The 23,519-nt window shown below is 45.8% G+C and overlaps 1 protein-coding gene across 1 annotated transcript in view; it reads left to right on the plus strand.

Annotated features, from left to right (window-relative positions):
• ATG12 (autophagy related 12) overlaps positions 1 to 23,519 on the plus strand; it is a 90,460-nt gene that overhangs the window by 61,159 nt on the left and 5,782 nt on the right. Inside the window, exon 2 of the mRNA XM_075328860.1 lies at positions 8,400 to 8,536. Within this exon, the coding sequence (XP_075184975.1) occupies positions 8,400 to 8,536 (137 nt within the window). The remainder of the gene's footprint in view (positions 1 to 8,399; positions 8,537 to 23,519) is intronic.

The following is a 23,519-nucleotide window of genomic DNA, read 5'->3' on the forward strand; positions in this document are numbered from 1 at the left end:
CCCACACATGCGCACCAAAATGTACTAGGGATTATGCATGGTCATCCCCACTAGTGTGCTGCATGTGCACTGGCAGTTGCGGCAGGTCCTATCTCGCTACCCCGCATGTCTTGTGCTCAGGCCAACGTAGTTGTGCACGCTCGCATTGGCTACCATCACAGGTCCTATATTGTTACTTCCACACCATGTACTCAAAATGATGCACTTTCCCACATCCACCCTAGAGACTTGTTCTCTCTGCTCCATAATTGGTAAGAAGATTATCGGTTATTTCAGATATATAACAGTATTCTTGACTCATATGAACACTCACCCTTGAGAGCTTCACTGCAAGTGGAATGCGCATGGGGGTTCATTCCTCCTAAAATTCCATCTAGATCTAGTAGCATAGAGATCTTTAGAAAGCATATTTGTGGGTGTGCTAACATGCTAAAGAATGTGCAGTGTCAGAGGATGATCTCACTCACCGCTGCCATCACGTTTGAGTCCTGGATTTGGGCTCAGTACGCATGACCCTGCACGTTCGGTCATTCGCACTACATAGGTTTGAAGCCAGGACTCGTACAAACTGCTTCATAGTCGCATGATCGAAAGTCTGGGGTCATGCGCATTGAGTCGAAATCCAGGAGTCGGACGCAGTGGCAACAGAAAGGTGAGTGCGACCATCCTCTTGACGCTGCGCATTCATTAGCATGTTAGCACACCCACAGGGACTAGTCCCTGGCCTCAGTAGCATAAAATAAAAAAATATATAGAAATACTTTTTCTACACATCCTTTATCTGTGCTAGTGTATACAGGGACGGTTAGGCAGGGATTAGCAATATACACTCAGAACTGCTCGTGATCCTGGGTGCCTATTGCACCTCACAAGTTCCCTTTTAAAGCGGCCCTCCACCCTGCTACTGAAATGTGACAATACAGTACATTTGTCATAGTCACTCTACCTAATGGTCTGTTAGCCTCCCATTGCCTCCTCTACTGAGAGGCGCATTTTGATGTTCACTTCCAGCGGGGTGCACATAGTCCACCAGACAGGCAGGTCCGTAAATAGAGTTGTGAATAAGAGAGGTAGGGACTCCGCACCAATGCCAAAAAAAATATTTATATAAAAAAAGAAACTTTATTGAATCATATTAAAAGATCAAAACATCGACTGTTCCATAAAAAACGTCATAGGCTTGACGCGTTTTGGACAGTAAAAATATAAAGTAAAGTCCTAAATCATAAGCATAAAAACTATGTGGAACCAAGCATATAAAGCTTACCAAGACAAAACATTAGACAAGAAAAGGATGTAGTCCCAAAGAATGCAAATGAGAGAAACAGGATGTAGGAAGGTGGAATATTAACCCTTGAATGGGTGACCCATGTGTATAACAAAATAATATAAAAAATAAATGAATAAACAAAAATAATAACTGCAAAAGATTATATATATATATATATATATATATATATATATATATATATATATATATATATATATATATATATATATATATATATATAATCTCTATCTATATATATATATATCTATGTCTATATCTCTCTCTATCGTGTTTCCCCAATAATAAGACCTCCCCCGAAAATAAGACCCCCCCTCCCCCCCAGGAGTTTTCAGGGAAGCTTTAATATAAGACATCCCCTGAAAATAAGACCTAGCCGCGGTCAATAATGAAGTGTCATGCAGCGGTGAAAGAGTTAAAGACACTGCAGGACACTTCGTTATAGATAGCGGGCACCCCCAGAAGAGAAAAGAAAGAAGACCCCCGATCATACTTACCAGACGCCGACCGGGAGCAGGTGAGCACATCAAGGTCCTACGGCGGAACACACACACACACACACACACACACACACACACACACACACACACACACACACACACACACATATCAGATCGCATCCACACACAAAATCCAGCGATATCGCTTGCTTCTCGGCGGTGATACTGTGCGAGCAGTGATCTTCCAGGACCTGCCGAGGATCACATGGCCGGAATCATGTGGTATCTCCGGATGTTGTGTGTGTGTGTGTGTGTGTGTGTGCGCGCTCGTGTGTGTGTGTGTGAGAATGTATGCGATCGGATCTGTGTGTCGGCAGGAGGCAGAGGAGGACGGCGTGAAGCACAGCTGCTGGGACCGCCCACAGGAGCGCACAGGGAGAAGTGGTTGTGTGTGTGTGTGTGTGTGTGTGTGTGTGTGTGTGTTTGCGTTTGCTGTCTGATGTGTGACTCTTCTGATCTGTGACTGTTCTGATGTGAGTGTCGGCCAGACGCAGGGGGGCACAGCTGCAGGGAGATCACAGGGAGAAGTGATGTGTGTGTGTGATCTGATGTCGGCCAGACGCAGGGGAGGCATGCAGCACACCTGCTGGGAGATCACAGGAGGATCTAGGAGCCATACAGATGCCCTGGGCTGGTAAGTATGACGATCCCGGGATGGGGGGGGAGGGTCTGCTTTTTGTGGGGGGTAAACTTATCCCCAACCATGTCTCCTTGAGAATAAGGCACACACACACCCTCCCCCAAATAAGACCTAGCTCTTTTTTCGAGGGGAAAAAAAAAATATAAGACAGTATTTATATTTATATATATATATATATATATATATATATATATATATATATATATATATATATATATATATAATAAAGAGTGCTGATGAGCGTGTTTATAACATATTAAATTCATGTAATGAACGTTCGGAATCAGCAGCCGCTATTTCTATATTACATATTCCTGTATGGCAAGCACCCCGAAACACCGTGTCTGCAAATTGGGATTCTGATCTGGCTTATATATCCTGAGTCATATTGCAAAGGATTGTTGAAAATCCACTTGTGACTTTTAGGATCGCTACTTCCAATAGGTGGCGCTGTGCTAGAGTTTGTCTCCTTTACTGGAGAGACAATTTGTATATATGTGTGTGAGAATGAAACAAAAAGGAAAAAAGGATGAATGAAATTTGACTTTATCCAATCAGTATATCAAATGTTTCCGTATTAGAAATGTGTAAATTGTTCCATTTATAATCTCGTGTGACAAAATATGAACAATGTTAATAAATAGTCCTCTCCTGAGATTTTATTAAATCTCACAGATACCTATGTGACGCCCTGGGCAAGCCAGGGGTCACAGGTCACATCACACCACCACACCCTACACCCCAGTTAGGAACACCAAGGCTACCAAAATCTTTGTTGCCTTCCTCCAGGGGCTGATGTTCACACCAGGGGGTGGGCCACGCGGTTGGCTCCGCCCACCGAGGAGGACACAGCCCTGGAGGCGGGAAGAAACGAGCAGTTGAAGTCTAGCTGAGGGCTAGAGTGGAGTCATGCGAGGGAAGTGAAAGTGAGAGGAGCTAAGTGAAGTGGAAGTGAAGTAGCAGAGGAGCAGAAGAAAGAGTAAAAGTGTCAGTAAGAAAGCCTGAAGTTGGTCCGTGGCTGTGTGCCTGGACAGTGTCAGCAAGGTCAGCAAACGGCGGTGACAGTCTGGAGGGGGACTGCTCGGAGGTTGCTGGAAGGACCGCGGACGGGTGGTGGCCCGGCGGTCTGGAGCAGTATACGAAGAACAGTCAGCACCAGGGCAGGGGCCTCTCGGACCCCGGCAAGGCTAGGAGTCGCCGTAAATTTGCCGAATCCGTCAGTGAAGGGGACGTCTGTCTCCAAACAACCAAGTCCCGACTGAAGGCAACAGTCCAACCATTGAGGAGAGACACCGCCACCGCCAGGGCACCAGTTTCTCAGGGCCAGCGCCTGCGGGCAAAGTAGGGCTCCTCCGGCCCATATCCAAGCCGGGGAGCGGGTTACCGGTGGGAACCCATCGCAACCATTGTCAACTTAGGTGCAGGACAGAGGGACCGTCACCTACTGGGGAAAGCAAGTGCAGCCGTCCGTGGGAACCGTCTTTCCAGCCGTGTGTTTTACCGAGAACTGTGTCATCGTCTCAGGCTGAGTGAGTACCACAGTGCCGCAAGGCACAGCGCTGCCCCCGCGTCCCTGTGCCCACCAAGCCCTGCACCTCCCAACCCATCACTGGGCCCCGGGATCACCAACCCCTACCCACGGAGGGGCAACACAACAACTGGCTGCTCCATACCATCCTTCCCGGGATCCCCATACAGAGCAGCGGTGGTGCCAACAAATCACCACAACCGTGGGTGGCGTCACGGACAATAAACAATCCCCACACCCAAAAACAACCCCTTTCACTCACGGGCGAGGAGCGCCGCTCGAGTTCCCGGGATCCGGCCCATCGCTCGAGCCACCGAGCAGCGGCAGCAGCAGGCCGCAGTGCCCGCCGGACCCGAGCAGAGGGAGAGCGCGGCGTCCCCTCCTCCGCCCGCGACACCTATATTCCTCATTTTAGAGGGTACATTTTACTTGCGGATACACAGTTGTATGCACAAGCTTTATAGTAACATCCACTTTTTGAATATTGCATATAATCGCATAATTTTCTGGACATATATCTGAAATTTTACATAATACATTATATGGAAGATTGCAATCAAAATGGGTCCATTGGCCACGATATAGAAGTAATAATATACTAATTTCTAGCTTTTCCAGAGTTTTTAATTCTATATATTTTTACATATTGTTTTTGAGGAGGTGTATCCTGTTTGCAAACATATATTTAATACACACAATAGCATTTATAGTTTTAAGTACTGCATCCAGAATCCCTTTTACATATGAATATATAACATGGTATGGCAGATGACACAGTGGACCATATGTGACATCATATAACTACCAACATCGTTCATATTTTATGTCACACATAAGATTTAAATGGAACAAGTTACACGTTTCTAATACGGAAACAATTGATATACGGATTGGATAAAGTCAAATTTCATTCATTCCTTTTTTTTCCTCCCTTTTTGTTTTATTCTCACACACACACATATACAGGAATATTTAATATAGAAATAGAAGCTGCTGATTCCGAATGTTCATTACATGAATTTTTTTAATATATTATAAACACGCTCATCAGCACTCTTAATTTATATATATATATATATATATATATATATATATATATATATATATATATATATATATATATATATATATATATATATATATATATATATATATAATAATAATTTTTATATATATATATAATATATATATATATATATTATAAAGTGCTGATGAGAGTGTTTATAACATATATTAAAAAAAATTCATGTAATGAACGTTCGGAATTTGCATTCTTTGGGACTACATCCCTGTCTAATGTTTTGTCTTGGTAAGCTTTATATGCTTGGTTCCACATAGTTTTTATGCTTATGATTAAGGACTTTACTTAATATTTTTGCTGTCCGAAACGCGTCAAGCCTATGACGTTTTTATGGAACAGTCGATGTTTTTATCTTTTAATATGATTCAATAAAGTTTCTTTTTTTTATATACATATATTTGTTTTTGGCATTGGTGCGGAGTCCCTACCTCTCTTCTTCACAGCATTTTGATGTTCCCCAATTTTTTTTTTTTTTTACCTTGAGAGACACTCTGAGAGATGGTAATGAGCCACATTCAGTGCCCACTACCCTCAGACCCTGTGCGCACAGTGCATTTTTTTTTGTCGCATTTTTGGGTGCAGTTTGTGGCCCTAAACTGCATGCAGTCTGTCCCCAGCAAAGTCTCAGATTTCAGAAAGGCTGTTAGCACGTTACTTCTTTTTTGCCTGCAGTTTTGGTTGCAGAAAAAAAAGAAGCAGCATGTCGCTACTTTTCTGCGTTTTGTCATTGACCGTGAAACACGGGGATAGAAACGCACCAAAACGCGTGCGTTTTTTATGCGTTTAGTTTTGGCCAGAGGTGCGTTTTTCTGCCACAAGGTGCAGTTTTGAGGTTCAGAAATTTTCTGCAGTGTGTACACGCAGCCTCACAGTAGAGACACCGAGAACCCGGAGTAAAAACATCAAAGCTTCCGTGCAAAGAGCACATTGTGAACTTTGTGCCCCCGTCCCTTAAAGGCAGGATACTTATATCTGGGAGTGCCCACTTTACCCCATTCAGTAGTCTCGCATCAACAGGAGCCTGCCGGCTTCACATATTTCTACTTCTGTCAGGAGAGAAGCTGCACGGTCCGAGTGATGTGATCCTTGCGTGAGTGAAATGCAAGTGTGACTCCAGCCTTATCTGCAGCTTTCCATAATTATCTGTTGTCCCAGTATATGACCATCTAAATATGCTCTTCTGTGTGGAACTACTCCCAAAAATCACTCTCTGAGGACCTTCTCTTCATAGCTGTTTGCTAGACTTGGTGCTAATGCTGGCAGACCGCAACGAGCCATACATCACAGGGTCCACGAGTAACACGTGGCTCCCAAGCTACAGGTTGGGGACTTCTGCTCTAAGGCTATGTGCACACTGCGCCCTTACTCGAGTTTTTGTTGCAGAAACTGAGCAGAAACTCAGTTTCTTTGAGTAGTTTTGAGATTTGGAGGCTTGTTACTCTGTTTCTCCTCTAAAAACTCCTTTAGGCCATGTTCACGCAGTGCATTTTTGCAGTATTTCTTATGCAAATTAAAAGCTGCTTTTTACAGTATCTGCAAAAGCTGAGATTTTAAGAACCACATGCACATACCGTATTTTTCATTTTATAACGTGCACCCCAAATTTAGAGAGAGAAAAAAATATGGGGTCCTTTTTATAATTCGGTGGTGTCTTACCGGGGGGAGGCGGCAGCGGTGGTGGAGCGGGGTCACAAGAGGAAGGGGCGGTTCTGAGTAGGGCGATGCTGTGGGTGGTGCAGTGGGTGTCCCAGATTCTTGATGCGGGCACTGTGAGGGTTGAGGAACATCCAGAAACTAGCAGTGGTGCAGGCTTCAAAGAAATGGCGCCCGCAGTTGGCACGTGTGCAGAGTGAGATATTGGCTCAATCACAAGCCAAGATCTCATCTGTGCACGCATCTCTTCCGGTCACCATTTTCCTTAAGTATGCGCTGGGAGATCAATGGGTCAGAGGCGGCGCTTGCACAGATAAGATCTTGAGCCAAGACTCCGGGCACCATGATTTGAAGCCCGCAACGCCAACAGACTTTTCAGAATGGTGGCCCCTGCCTCACTTCCTGAAGCACAGCGCACCGCCCATAGCACAGCACGCGGTATCGCCCCTGCCTCCTGTGACCACTCTCCAGCACCCCCGTATAAGCTACATTCGGCTTATAAGACGCACCACTCATTTTCAACCCATGTTTTTGGGAGAGAAAGTGACTCTTATAATCTGAAAAATATTCTAATTGCTTTTTTTTTTTTTCTTGGCTGAGTTGGAAAACTACTTTTTTAAATCTGCAGCAGGTCAATTTTGCAGCGTTTTTTCACCATAGAAAGCAATGAAAGTGCAAAAAACACATTTTTGATTTTTTTGGGGGGATGAAACAAATGTTATGAAATGTGTACTCTAGGCAAATTACATATTTTCGTAAACCGTGTTTTTTTGGTTTTTTTTTTTTTACAGCCAAGAGGGCAGGTTTTGACTGCAAGAAAAAAAACACAGCAAACAAATCAATGTGTGAACATAACATAGCTATGTTATCTCCTGTTTTTGTGGACCCACATTAGATATGGTTTTGATCTGAATAAATGAAACTGTTAGATTCTGCTATTTTTTTTCATGGTTTGTAATTGGTCACATGGCTGCTTATTAGACAATCCGGCTCTAATATTGTTGATTTCTGTAGAAGATTACGCATGACCTCTAACCATATTGCAAACTAAGGGCCAAAATCATGAAAGACTTTTACCCAGAATTGTGGCTTGTAAATTTTTTATAAGTCGTAAACTTTTTGTGCAACTTGAGGCTGCACTCATATATATATATATATATATATATATATATATATATATATATATATATATATATATATATATATATATATATATATATATATATATATATATATATATATATATATTGTGAATTTATTATTTTTTTTTTTTGTGTGTGCTCACTCCACTTTTGCCTATCTCTGACGACGTGGGCACAGCTGAGGCGTGATGAGGGTATGGCAACCGCCTCTCATCAAATTCATGATGAGCAGCAGCATTCAGTGCGCTATATATCTTACCCCTGCAGTGACTCCTCTCTGCTCATAATCTCTGTCATGCAGCTTGGTTAACGTGGATGACGCGTCCTGTGTCATCTACATAGTGAAATGATCTCCTGCGCCTGTGCAGTGGCATTTGCTCAGCCACTCACAAACTGGTGACATGTTCCCTTTAATGAGTCGGGGTACTCTTCATAAAGACTGGTTGAAGATCAGCATCTTGATGAATTGGGACCATAATTAAGTGGGAGATGTGGGGCAGGAAAAGCTCTCCAAATAAGTTTACATATAGTCAAAAACTAACACTTTTTTTTTTTTCTCCCCCCCAGTTGACGTCTTGCTGAAGGCTGTTGGCGATACACCAATAATGAAGAATAAGAAGTGGACTATTGAGAGAACGCGAACAGTGCAGGGTCTTATGGACTTTATCAAAAAGTACCTCAAGTTGGAAGCATCAGAACAGATGGTAGTTATTTTGAAATTAATTGGATCACGTTAAACTATACAGAACTGCAAAAGTTTTAGAATGCTTTCAAAAATAGAAATGTGAATAGCTTATTGTCAGCAATCAACAAAATGCAAAAGTGAAACCTAAATCAAATCACTATTTCATGTCACTGCACTTTGCCTTCAGTTTTTCTAGGTCCACTTGCTTATTTGTAGGAACTGAACAGGTAGGTTGTACTAAACATCTTGGAGATCTAATCACAAGTGTTGAGGGAGCATGCTCGGCACTGTTCAGTACTTGATCGTGCATCGGGGTACTTGCGGTGCTCTGCCGAGTATCACGGGTGCTCGGACGTGTCATCCGTGAAACAACGAACACCAAAGCGTAGGCTCACTTCAGTGCATGATGTGTACAGGTTTCCCAGGAAGAGCCAATTGCAGTCCCTGAATGGCTCTTACTGAGATTGAAACAACATGTTTGGATGTAATGTATCAAAAAAACAACAAAACAACGCCCTTCCCCTAGAAATGCTCTGTGTATGCCTGTTGTATGTGGGCATAGAGCTGAAATGCCCAATCAGTGACTTCCATTATACTCGTTACTCAAGAATAGCACTTTCAGAGCGTCTTGCCTGCTTGAATCGAGCACCGAACATTTTGGTGCTCGCCTTTCACTGCTAACCACAGATTTTCTGTGTATGAAGCTTGTCAAAATTGATTATGTTGAGATCATAACGCCGTGGTGCCATATCATCACTTCCAGGACTCCTTGTTCCTCTTTATGCTGAAGATAGTTCTTAATGACATTAGCTGTATGTTTGGGATCGTTCTGCTTCAGAAATAATTGGGAACCAGACAGACGCTTTCCTTATTCAATTATTTGGCCCTCAAAAGTCACCAAGTATACTTAGTGCAGTAGATGAAACGCACATGTTTATTACTTCCCTTCAAAATTGCAAGAAGTCCAGCAGTACCATCAGCTCAGAACTGGCAGCAACCAGTGGAATCCAGCTAAACCTACTTGCTGTTTGGAGGATTTTGGCCAAAAGTGCTCTTTATGGAAGAGTTGCAGTCAAAAAACCTACTTTCCACGTGGAAGAAAAGTCACGTGGCTCACCCATGCATGAAAACATAGGAAACGAGGTATAGAAAAATGTCCACAGCCAAATATTTCAAAATCTGAAATATTTGGCTGTAGCAGAAGGCAGTTTGTTGCAAAAGAGTCTTAGAGTGATAGACTGTGTCCGTAGAACAGTGTGAAGCATAGTGGGGGTTCATTACAAGTTTAGGGCTGTAATTTGGCAAAAGGAGTTGGGATTTGATCAGGATTAATGGTGTCCTTAATGCTGAGAAATACAGGCAGATACCTATCCATCATGCAGAACCATCAGGAAGGCGTCTGATTGGCTCCAAATGTATTTACAGCACAACAAGGACCCCAAAGTTCATATTAACCCCTTCATGACCAGCCAATTTTGCTCTTTCCGTTTTTTTGTTTTTTTTTCGCCATTCTTCTTCTGAGAGACGTAACTGTTTTATTTTTCAGTCAATATGGTCATGTGAGGGCAGTTTTTTGTGGGACGATTTGTACTTTTAAAGGAAACCATGAGTTTTACCATATAGTGTACTGGAAAACGGCAAAAAAAATCCAAATGCGGAAAAATTGCAAAAAACTGTGATTGCACTATTGTTTTTAAGATATATTTTATTCACTGTGTTCACTGTATGGTAAAACTGATGTGTCGTATGATGTCTCAGGTCGGTGTGAGTTCGTAGACGCCAAACATAGATTTACTTTTATCAAAGGAATAAAAAAGTCAGAAGTTTGTCCGAAAAAAGTGGCGCATGTTTTGCGTCATTTTTCACGACCCGTAGCGTTCTCATCTTTTGGGATCTATGACTCAGTGATTTATTTTTTGCGTCTCAGGCTGACGTTTTTAACTGTACAATTTTTGCGCAGATGCTACGTTTTGATCACCTGATATTACATTTTGTGCAAAATTTGTGGCAACCAAAAAACATAATTTTGGTGTTTGGAATTTTTTTGCTGCTATGCCGTTTACTGATCAGATTTATTGATTTTATATTTGATCGGACCATTTATGAACTCGGCGATACCAAATGTGGTGTATTTTCTATTGTTTAATCCTTTTTTTCAATGGGGTGAAAGGGAAATGATTTGAACTTTTAAGGTTTTTTTATTTTTTTAATTTTTCAAAACTTTGTTTAAACTTTTTTTTATTTTACTAGTTCAGTCAGGGGGCTATAAGGATCAGCTGTCTGATCGCTCATTCATTTCTCGCGATCAGAGCAGTACCACTCAAACCAGGAGAAATGATCATCTCTTGTAACAGCCAGTATTCAACTGTTACTTAAAAGGACCTGAGTCATGTGAGCTACAGGAGTCATCACATGACCCTGCGTTACATTGAAAACCACCAGATCCACGTGATCACGTCACGTGACTTTCGCTATCTGCCTGTAAGTAAAGTTTTAGCGCGATCTCAATTATAATGGCGCTGTCACATATCGACAGTGCCATTTAAGGGGTTAAAAGGCACGGGCTGAATGCGATTCCACTCGTGCCTGGCAGGCACACATGTCAGCTGTACAAATCAGGTGACGTGTGCTGATCGCCGCAGTCTGCTTGCAGCAGCCCATGGGGATTAACACTATAACCTCTAGGACGTAATTTTACCGCCCACAGTCGTTAAAGCATTTATCAATAGATTTTGGAATAATAATAATTTCACAATCAGATGTTATATAAAATGTTTCTGTGCTGAGAAAATGTTATATATGTGCCCCTGCTGTGTACTGTGTAATGGTCATGTCTGACTGTACAGGGATATGGTCTGATCATACCACAGCTCCTGGGCAGGGGAGGACACTTAAGGCTACTTTCACACATCAGTTTTTTCCCATCAGGTACAATCCGGAAAAAAACGGGTAAACCGGATCCGGTATCGCATCCGGTTTATCCCCATAGACTTGCATTGTAACCGGATTGTACCTGATGGCTTTGCGGTGCATCCGTTTTTTTCCGGATGCGGCAAAATAAATAAATGCGGCGGCCGGATAGAACGTTCCCTGCAACGTTTTTTGCTCCGGCAAAAAAAAACCGCATCGCGCCGCATCCGGCCGCTGCGGCGCATTTTCAATGCATGCCTATGGATGCCGGATGCGGCGCGATGCGGAAAAAACGCATCCGGCCGCCGCATGCGGTTTTTTCCACTGCGCATGCTCAGTAGCGTGCCGCAACCGGAAAAAAACGGACCGGCCGCATGTAAAAACTTATGCAAAGGATGCGGTGTTTTCACCGCATCCGTTGCATAGGTTTCACAGCCGGATTGAGCCGCACGGCTCAAACCGGATGTGTGAAAGTAGCCTAAGAGAGAATACAGAAAACACAATATGAGATAACAGTTCTCCTGAAATGATCTCACTGCCTCTTATGTGTTATCAGGCAGTTAGCTCTGAGCAGGACGCTGGTGCCTGGCTCTGTGCTGCGTGCATGGTCTGTGTGTAAGATATGTCATATCTGGCCTAAGGCTGCATTCACACATACATGTAACGTGTCCGTGTGCTGGCTATTTTTTTTTTTTTTCTTGGGCATCACTTGTACCATAGCCGTATAGAGTCATTGATCCTCACGCATGTTTGTTCCAACAATGGATCATGAGACTCGAGCACGTCCTATGTTAATGCTTTTTGCAGATCTGTTTCACACATTGGTATCTGTATAAAATGGACAAAACATGGAACACCTACTTTGTACGTCAGTGTTCATCCATTTTTCACTGTGATCCATTATTAATGATTCAATGGAAAAATAATTTAGACACTTTAGGCTGCTTTCACACATCCGTGCTGTCCGGCTCTTTGAAGAAAAAAACGCAACTGGTTTTTTTTTTTTGCCGCCGGTTGCGTTTTTTCCACATAGACTTTCATTAGTGCCGGATTGTGCCACATGGACTTGCGTTTGGTCCGTTTTTTGCCGGATGCGGCATATTTAGCCCATGCGGCGGCCGGATGGAACGTTGCCTGGCACGTTTTTTTGTCCGGCAAAAAAAACCACATTGCGCCGCATCCGGCCGATGCAGCGCTTTTTCCAATGCATGTCTATGGACGCCGGATGCGGCGTGATGTTGCAAAAACCGCATCCGGCCGCCGCATGCGGTTTTTTTGCACTGCGCATGCTCAGTAGCGTGCCGCAACCGGCAAAAACCGGACGGGCCGAATGTAAAAACGTATGCAAAGGATGCGTTTTTTTCGCCGCATCTGTTGCATAGGTTTTAGAGCCGGATTTAGCCTCACTGCTAAAGCCGGAGGTGTGAAAGCAGCCTTAGGCCTCTGCCACACTCACGTGAAAATCACACACGTGCCGAGAGACACGTATTTCCCCTGCGTGTTGCGTGCAGGTAAGTACGTGTCTGGTACGTGTACTATCAGCGATAGCACACGTAGAACCGGTAATTTACATACTCACCTGATCCTTCCTGCTGTCCGCGCTGCTGTCCAGGGTGCTGATCCTCAGTCTCCAGCCCTCCCTTCTCCCCGCTGCTGCCAGGCAGTGAAGTGAATATTCTATGAAATTAATGAGCGGTGGTCGGCAGCAAGAGGCAGCAGCGGCAGAGACAGGAGGGCAGGAGAAGGTGAGTAAATGTTTTTTTGTTTTTTTTTTTTCTCTGACACGTGTGTTTTCTCCGGCGCGTGTCACACGGGACCGCATCCACACTACACCCGTGTGGTACGGGTGCGGGCCATGTGACACCCGTGCTGCGGGAGAAAACACTGACATGTCAGCGCTTTGACAAACGCACACACGTACAAACGCACACGGACACCCGTTCCGTGTGGTTTTACGTGTGTGTGCCTGCTACAATAGGGTAGCATTGCTGAACGTGTCTCCGTGCCGCCAGAACGTGTAAAAACTGACAAACACGTGCCGGCGGCACGGATGTGTGTCGCAGGCCTTACATTGATTATAAATGGGCACAGATGTGTGACTGTGTCCTAAAAGTGAGTTCTCACAGGGCAGGAAAAATATCTGCAATAAACCTGCAGCTGAAATCCATTTGTTAACACACAAATTTTGCTGCTGATTTCACATTTTGCAATTTTAAATAAATCCATCAGCAAATATGTATTTTAACTTCTTTGCGACATTGGACATACTGGGTACACCATGAAAGTCTGTACATTCCCAACCATAAACGACCGTAGATCACCGTCTTACATCTGTTCCAGAATTATCTCTCTGCTGCTGCTCTGTTTTGTATGTTGCCTGCAGCACTATGGTTATGGCTGCATCTAATCACTTAACTTTGCCTCACCGTGTGGTCTTCAGTGGCAGAGGTGCTGCTGAGCTCAATGATTGGCTGCAGCAGTGATGTTTTTTGTACTTGTGATGTCGGCAATGCATTGAGGAACTCGGAACTGGACACAAGCAGCCTGAGTATTTGCTCTGTTATTTTACATTTATAAGTGTTTTGGGGACCACTTTTGTATGTATGACAGAATCTCCTCCTTTTTTCATGAGCTCACCACTTGTTAGCTTTGTGCTCGCCAGGGGTCACAGTGCTTCTGAAGATTGTTCAGATCAGAGGCATAGTTGCACTTCTGGTATGACCTGTGCCCTATCCCAGTGTGCAGGTGGAGGCAGCTTTGTGGCTGGAGTATCGCAGAGAGAAGATTGAGCTATCTGATCAGCTTTACATACCGTGTTTTTCCAAAAATATGACTTCCCCCAAAAATAAGCCGTAGCAGGGATTTTCAGCATTTTCGGAGAAAGGCTTAAATATAAGCCCTCCCCCGAAAATAAGCCCTAGTCCCGGATCAATAATGAAGTGTCCGTGCAGCTAAAAAAGATACAGATACTGCAGGACACTTCATTATACACAGCGGCACCCGGCAATTACACTCACCCGACACTGAGCAGCAGGATCTGCAGTGATCACACACCCGCACACATCAGCTCTCACACACACAATCAGATCTCACACACACACACACACACCAGATCTCACACACAAACATCGGATCGCACACATAATCAGATCGCACACACAAACATCGGCTCACACGCAAACAACAAATCACACACACACACATCGGATCGCACACACACTCACCTCATCCAGTGACACCGATCTCTTCTCGCCGGGAGAATCCTGAGAGGCAGTGCGGTGCAGCGCGACGAACAGGACCTGCGGCCGGACACGTGACTTGCTCTCATTCTCTGCTGCTAAAAGTGCTGGATGTGATGTGATGTGTGTGTGTGTGTCTGCAATCGGCTGTGTGTGTGTGTCTGCAATCGGCTGTGTTTTTCTGCGATCGGCTGTGTGTGTCTGCGTTTGGATGTGTGTATCTGTGATTGGCTGTGTGTGCCTGCGATCGGATGTGTCTATCTGTGATGGCTGTGCGTGCCTGCGATCGGCTGTGTGTGTCTGCGATCGGCTGTGTGTGTCTGCGATCGGATGTGTGTATCTGTGATGGCTGTGTGTGATCTGCTGTGTGTATCTGTGATCGGCTGTGTGTATCTGTGATCGGCTGTGTGTGCCTGCGATCTGCTGTGTGTGATCTGCTGTGTATCTGTGTGTGATCTGCTGTGTATATCTGTGATCTGCTGTGTATATCTGTGATCTGCTGTGTGTGCCTGCGATCTGCTGTGTGTGTCTGGGATCTTCTGTGTGTGTCAGCTAGCAGCAGGGTAGGACGGCGTGCAGCACCGACCGGAGATCACAGGAGGACCTGGGAACCACGCAGACGTCCTGGTCTGGTGAGTATGAGTCTCCTGGGAAGTGGGGGGTCTGCTTTCTTGGGGGGTAAACTTACCCCCAACCGTGTTTCTCCAAGAATAAGACATCCTCCAAAAATAAGCCCTAGCGCTTTTTTGGGGGGCAAAAAAAATATAAGACAGTGTCTTATTTTTGGAAAAACACGGTAGAACTGTCTGCAGGTTGTATAGTAAGAGTTGCAAGCACACACTGCTTGTAAAGGAAACAGACTGCCTTTAATAGTGTAGAAGCAGCCAACAACCTATGCAATGAGTAGTAAAATTAAAAATACATCCATTATTAAAATTTGCTCCATTCTCAAGAACAGTTAAATTGCAAAGTTGCATTTTACAATCCCTTTACAATTTTACCTACTTAAGAGAAGACACATTTTTACATAATTTATAAGAATATTGGTTGTTTTTGTGACCATAAATGTAAAAATTGTAAAACGTTGCAGTTTTTAAAGGGAACCTCTCAGGTGCAATATGCACCTAGATCCATGAGCATTTGTGGGTGCATATTGCTAATCCCTGTCTAACCGTCCCTGTATAAACTAGCATAGATAGAGATCTTTAGAAGAAGTATTTCTAAAGATCTTATATCGTATGCTAACGAGCGAGGGGACTAGTCCACTGGGTGTTAGTTCCCCTTGCTAGTCTGCCCCATTAGCATGTTAGTACACCCATGTGGGCGTGCTAACATGCTAATGAATGTGCAGCGTCAGAGGATGATCTCACCTCTCTGCTGCCATTGCGTCCAACGGGGGATTTCCGCTCCGTGTGCATGACCCCGGAGTTTGGGTCATGCGCACTATGAAGCCTGGTGATCCAGCGTCTGATGCGATGGCAGCAGACAGGTGAGATCATCCTGTGATGCTACATATTTATTAGCATGTTATCATGCACACAGGGGTGTACTACCATGCTAATGGGGGTAACTGGCAAGGGGAAATAACTCATTAGCATACAGTAAAAGATCTTTAGAAATACTTTTTCTAAAGATCTCTCTATCTATACTAGTGTATACAGGGATGGTTAGGCAGGGATTAGCAATATGCACCCAGAACTGCTTGTGGTTCTGGGTGCATATTGCACCGAACAGGTTCCCTTTTAAATTGCCTGTTGGTACAACCAGAATAGACTGACATGTCGGTTCTAGCACTTAAGCCCCAAACACACGCTTCAATATATCTCACAATCCGTCGTTGGGGTCAAGTTGTAAGTGACGCACATCCGGCATCGTTTGTGAGGTATCTGCGTGTGACATCTACGTGCGATCCGGATTGAACGCAAAACCGTTGATCGCAAACACATCGTATCTTTGTCTAGAATTGAGCGTTTTGTTGCACGAACCTAGTCAATTGTAACGTGTGACATCCCTCATACGATTTTGGTGTCTGATGCTATGTGCGCAGGTGTGCGCTCTGCACCGCATCTTAAAAAAGGTCCGCTTCAGAGCGCAGCTGAAAAGCTGCGTTCTGAAGCACCTCACAATGTCTGTCATTCAGTAATCTCTGTCAGTCGGTCACTATCTCTGTCCCTCACTCTCTGTCCATGTCAGTCTATCCCCCTCTCTCATACTCACCGAACCCCGATCTCCGGCGCGGCACTGCACGGCATTCACACTGCTCCGGCGGCTTTTACTGTTTTGAAAAAGCCGGCCGCCCATTAAACAATCTCGTATTCCCTGCTTTCCCCGCCCACCGGCGCCTATGATTGGTTACAGTGAGACGCCCCCACGCTGAGTGACAGGTGTCACACTGCACCCAATCACAGCAGCCGGTGGGCGTGTCTATACTGTGTAGTGAAATAAATAATTAAATAATTAAAAAAAACGGCGTGCTGTCCCCCCCAATTTTAAAACCAGCCAGATAAAGCCATACGGCTGAAGGCTGGTATTCTCAGGATGGGGAGCTCCACGTTATGGGGAGCCCCCCAGCCTAAAAATATCAGCCATCAGCCGCCCAGAATTGCCGCATACATTATATGCGACAGTTCTGGGACTGTACCCGGCTCTTCCCGATTTGCCCTGGTGCGTTGGCAAATCGGGGTAATAAGGAGTTATTGGCAGCCCATAGCTGCCAATAAGTCCTAGATTAATCATGTCAGGCGTCTCCACGAGATACCTTCCATGATTAATCTGTAACTTACAGTAAATAAACACACACACCCGAAAAAATCCTTTATTAGAAATAAAAAACACAAACATATACCCTGGTTAACCACTTTAATCAGCCCAAAAAAGCCCTCCATGTCCGGCGGAAACCAGGATGCTCCAGCGTCGCATTCAGCTCTGCTGCATGGAGGTGACCGGAGCTGCAGAAAACACAGCCGCTCCTGTCAGCTCCACGCGGCAACTGAAGATAGCCGCGCGATCAGCTGAGCTGTCACTGAGGTTACCCGCTGTCACTGGATCCAGCGGTGGCCGCGGGTAACCTCAGTGACAGCTCAGCTGATCGCGCTACTCACCTCAGTTGCTGCGTGGAGGTGAGAGGAGCGGCGGTGAGTAGCGCGATCAGCTGAGCTGTCACTGAGGTTACCCGCGGCCACCGCTGGATCCAGTGACAGCGGGTAACCTCAGTGACAGCTCAGCTGATCGCGCGGCTATCTTCAGTTGCTGCGTGGAGGTGACAGGAGCGGCGGTGTCTGCTGCAGCTCCGGTCACCTCCATGCAGCAGAGCTGAATGCGACGCTGGAGCATCCTGGATTACGCCGGACATAAAGGGCTTTTTTGGGCTTATTAAAGTGGTGAACCAGGGTATATGTTTGTGTTTTTTATTTCTAATTAATAAATGATTTTTTCGGGTGTGTGTGTGTTTATTTACTGTCACTTACAGATTAATCATGGAAGGAATCTCGGGGAGACGCCTGACATGATTAATCTAGGACTTATTGGCAGCTATGGGCTGCCAATAACTCCTTATTACCCCGATTTGCCAACGCACCAGGGCAAATTGGGAAGAGCCGGGTATAGTCCCAGAACTGTCGCATATAATGTATGCGGCAATTCTGGGCGGCTGTTGGCTGATATTGTTAGGCTGGGGGGCTCCCCATAACGTCGAGCTCCCCATCCTGAGAATACCAGCCTTCAGCCGTATGGCTTTATCTGGCTGGTTTTAAAATTGGGGGGGACCGCACGCCGTTTTTTTTAATTAATTATTTATTTCACTACACAGTATAGACACGCTCACCGGCTTCTGTGATTGGGTGCAGTGTGACACCTGTCACTCAGCGTAGGGGCGTGTCTCACTGTAACCAATCATAGGCGCCGGTGGGCGGGGAAAGCAGGGAATACGAGATTGTTTACTGGGCGGCCGGCTTTTTAAAAACAGTAAAAGCCGCCGGAGCAGTGTGAACGCCGTGCAGCGCCGGGGATCGGTGAGTATATGAGAGAGGGCTGCTCACTTCAGTCACTCAGGAGTTTAGCGGTCATCGGTGAGTCCTTCACTGGTAACCGCTAATCAGGACGCGGCACAGACAGAGCCGCAGCATGACAATGAAGTCGGGTGAAGTTCACCCGAGTTCATTCTGATCGTGCGTCTCTTTCTGTGTCTGCTGTCATCTGCCATTCAGCTCTGCTACATGGCTGTCTGTGTCTGCTGTTAGCGGCCATGTAGCAGAGCTGAATGGCAGATGACATAGTAAAAACGCATCCCTACACATTACACACGCTTGGCAAGTCAGTAAATAAAAAAACAAAAAAAAAAAAGGTGCCCAATGCATACGTCACAGAGCACATGATCTAAAGGATCGCACACAAAATTGATCAATTTAACCTAGACTACTAACGCACGTGTGACAGCAAATGAACGACCTACGTGCAATCTCATAAGATCCCGTATGCAACCTGGGCGTGTCACATCGCAAATACGATTGTACAACTAATTGCAACGTGTAAAGCAGGCTTTACTGGTTGGCTTTGCTCCAAGGACAGATGTAGAGTCAAAAGACTCTATTTATTAGTATTTTCCCATCCGCCCATGACAGCACCACCTGAGAGAGAGGTTCCGCCCACATCAGGACAGGAAACCCACTGAATAAAAAGGCGGTACCTCTCCTCCGCATCAGTTTGATTTCCTGTCCTGGTACAGACAACCCATTGCTGTTCGAGGTTCGACCCGGTGTGGAAGCCTGGTACGCAAGTACAAGGTGTAATTGATGATCAGTGGGGAAAGGTGGATAGGAGGATGAATCTTTCCTCATCCCTTAAGAGGAAATACCCAGTGGACGGAGAAGGTTTTCTGAAAGGGACTTGGGAGTCGGCAGAGGGTGGATTACGCCCTACAGTGACAAGCGCCTGCGTGGCCAGTTGAAAAAAGACACCGAGGAAGGATATCATCTCGTCACTGCCATTGATACAGGGCGCTGCAGCCTTTATGGCGGATGCCTCAGTAGATTCCTTGAGACTCTTTTTGCAAGATCAGCAGCACGATCCAATTCCGCAAGGAGGGCGCTCTGGCTGAAGAATTGGAAGGGAGATGTCCAATCCAAAGGACAGCTGTGTAGTATGCCATGTGAGGGTACATACCTCTTTGGATCCAGCCTAGATGACCTTACTAAGGCGTCGGACTAGAAGAAGGGGTTTTTGGTCTTCCCTGTGGCATCCTCTTGAAGTTGGCCCTTTTGGAGACTTCAGTTTTTCAGTAGAACGCCCCATAAAACACAGGACCATTGGAAAGACCGTAGAAAGGGTACCTGAGGCTTACTCTTTGGCAAACACTCCGATAATAAGAGCAAACCAGAGCAATGACGCCAGGCATCAGGTGGGGGGCAGGCTGTCCCACTTTCTAAAGGCCTGGAAAACAATTTCAACCAACAAATGGCTCCTTCAGATAGTGGTGGAAGGTTTAAAGTTAGAGTTCAATTCGCCCCCTCGGGGGTCTCTAATTATAACATCTTTACGTTTACGGTTAACAGTGAGGCAGCAAACCTTGGAATCAGAAGTGATGACTATTCTCTCAAAAAAGTTCATTCAAGAAGTCTACAAGGGACAGAAGGGGGAGGGGTTTTACTCCCCTTTGTTCCTTATTCAGAAGCCAGATTCCTCCTTCCGTACAATCATAAACTTAAAGAAGTTGAATTGCCATCTGGTTCAGCGAGCCTTCAAAATGGAGACCATGAAGTCGACTATCCGGCTCTTATATCCAGAGTGTTTTATGGTAGTTCTCGACCTAAAGGATGCCTACTAACACATCCCTATTTACCCGACTCACCGGCAGTTTCTAAGATTTGCACTGCCCATGTCAGGAAAGTAAAGACACTTCCAGTTCCCAGCGCTGCCATTCGGGCTTTCTATGGCCCCGAGAATCTTCACCAAGGTGATCGCAGAGGTCATGGTGCATGTCAGGGAACAGGACGTTGTAATAATCCCGTACCTCGACGACTTCCTGATCGTGGGTCAGTCGGAGAAGCAATGTGCAGATCAGGTGTCAAGGGTCATCTCAATCCTAGAGAGCCTGGGATGGATTGTGAATTGGGAGAAGTTCGGACTTATGCGGGCGTCACATGATATGATCTATCGTGCGATTGCACGACCGATCGTACCCGCCCCCGTCGTTTGTGCGTCACAGGCAATTAGTTGCCCGTGGTGCACAAAGTTGTTAAACCGCCATCACACGTACTTGCATGCTGAGCGACGTCTCTGTGGGGGGTGGGACGTTCGACGTCACAGCGACGTCACACAGCCGCCGGCCAATAGAAGCAGAGGGGCGGAGAGGAGCGGGACGTAAACATCCCGCCCACCTCCTTCCTTCCGCATAGCCGGTGGGAGACGCAGGTAAGCTGTGTCCATCATTCCTGGGGTGTCACACGGAGCGATGTGTGCTGCCCCGGGAACGATGACCAACAGGCGCAAATAAAAATGATTTTTTTAAAAATAAACGACGTGTAAACGATACACTATTTGCAAACGTTCTGAGTCGCTCGTAGGTGTCACACGGGACGACGTCGTAAACTATGCCAGACGTGCGTCACGAAAACCGTGACCTCCGACGACATATTGCACGATAGATCGTCTCGTGTGACGCCCGCATAACACCTCTCCAGTGTTAGGTCTTCCTAGATTCAACCAGTCAGTTGTGCCACCTATCCGAAGAAAAAATCACCAGGATACTGTCTTTAATCTCTTCAGTAAGGAGTCACCCATGCATGACCTTGCGACAAGCTATGTTCCTAGTTGGAACTCTAACCTCTTGCATTCCGGAGGTATGGTGGGCCCAACTGCATTCAAGAGTCCTACAGATGGAAGTCCTGAGGTTTCAGAGACAGTCCGGAAGCTGTTTGGGACTGAAAATGTCCCTGTCAGAAGACACTTTGCACTCCCTCGGCTGGTGGCAGGACACTTCTCATCTGCAGACAGGGGTTCCTTGGCTCTCCCATCTCACAGACACAATAGTCACAGATGCCAGTCGTTGGGGATGGGGGGCCCATCTTTGACAACAGGTGCTCTAGGGACCCTGGGACGGTCAGATAATCACCCAGTCCTCCAACTACAGAGAACGTATGGCAGTACTTAAGGCACTAGAAGGGTTCTTACCATCCTTACGGGGGTGCCATATACGGATCTTTTCGGACAACAAGGTGACAGTGGCATATATCAATCATTAAGGAGGCAGCAGGTCCCAGACGCTTCTGACACTGTCCCTTCGGATTTTTAATCTGGCCGAACAACATCTCTCCTCCTTTACAGCTCTTCATATCAGGGGAGCAGACAACGAGGAAGCAGACTTTCTTAGCAGACATTGTCTCAGCCAGGGGGAATGGCCTCTGAACCCAGAAGTCTTTCACCAGATCATGCTTCTGTGGGGTGTACCTGTGCTGGACCTGTTCGCAACCAAAGCGAATCGGAAGGTGGACAAGTTCTGCTCGCTCAACCCCAGAGACAGTCCGTTTGCGATTGATGCCTTCTAGATATCCTGGTTGACGGGTCTCCTTTATACATTTCCTCCCCTGATACTACTGCCTTTGGTACTCAGGAAAATTAGGGAAGACCGAGCCAATGTCATTCTCATTGCCCCCTTCTGGCCGAAAAGAGCATGGTTTTACTGGCTTCGGAGGATGTCTCTGGCGGATCCTTGGATTCTCCCAGACGGCCAACATCTCCTCACCCAGGGAGGGACCAGTTCATCACCCCCACGATCCAGCACTCCATTTGAAGGCATGGCGTTTGAACGGCAACTATTAACCAAACGGGGCTTTTCACCAGGTTTGGTAGATACCCTTCTTAGAAGTAGGAAGCCGGTCACCACGGCCATTTATGGGAGGGTCTGGAAGCGTTTTCTTTCAGTCAGGGGCTCGGGCTGATGGGCCCCCCACCCATCTCGGCCATACTGGAATTTCTCCTGAGGGGGTCGGAGTTAGGGCTATCAATCAGCACACTCAAGGTGCAGGTCTCACCGTTGGGGGCACTATTTAATTGTGGTCTTGCGCAGAATGGATGGGTTAGTCGGTTTATTAGATCAAAGTCTTGGTCCGTGCCAGTTCATACTCCCAGGTTTCCCACTTGGGACCTCAATCTAGTGTTGGACGCCCTTACGGAGCCGCCATTTGAACCTTTTGGGGGATATTCCACTTAAGTTATTATCCCTTAAGGTTTTACTTCTTGTCGCACTTACCTCGGCCAGATGGGTCTGGGATCTCCAGGCATTGTTCATAGTACAGCCTTACACCCAAATCATGGAGGATAGGGTAGTGTTGAGAACGGATCCCTTCTATTTCCCGAAAGTGGTTAAAACCTTTCATCGCTCACAAGAAATTTGTGCTTCCTTCCGTGATCCCCCACATAATGAGAAAGAGGCTAGGTTACACACATTAGATGTCAGGAGGGCCATGCTCACATACCTAGATAGAACAAAGGAATGGAGAAAGTCTCAGGTTTTGTTTGTCATGTTTCAAGGGAAATCTGTGGGTAGTGGGGCTACTAAAGCGACCTTGGCCAGATGGATCAGGGACGTTATCAATCTGGCATACTCCGCTAAGGGCGCCACAGCTCCTCAGGGCATTAAGGCACACTCCACTATAGCGATATCTACATCATGGGCAGAAAGGGCAGATGCCTCTATTGATCAGATCTTCCGGGCGGCTACTTGATTGTCTCCTTGTACCCTCTTTTGCCACTATAGGCTGGACTTATCCTCCACAACTGACCTATCCTTTGGAAGACTGGTATTATAAGCGGTGGTCCCTCCCTAAGGTGGTAGTTCTCTATAAATCTTTCAGGTGG

The sequence above is a fragment of the Anomaloglossus baeobatrachus genome, chromosome 11 (assembly GCF_048569485.1).
Source record: "Anomaloglossus baeobatrachus isolate aAnoBae1 chromosome 11, aAnoBae1.hap1, whole genome shotgun sequence".
In the NCBI taxonomy this organism is placed as follows: Eukaryota; Metazoa; Chordata; class Amphibia; order Anura; family Aromobatidae; genus Anomaloglossus; species Anomaloglossus baeobatrachus.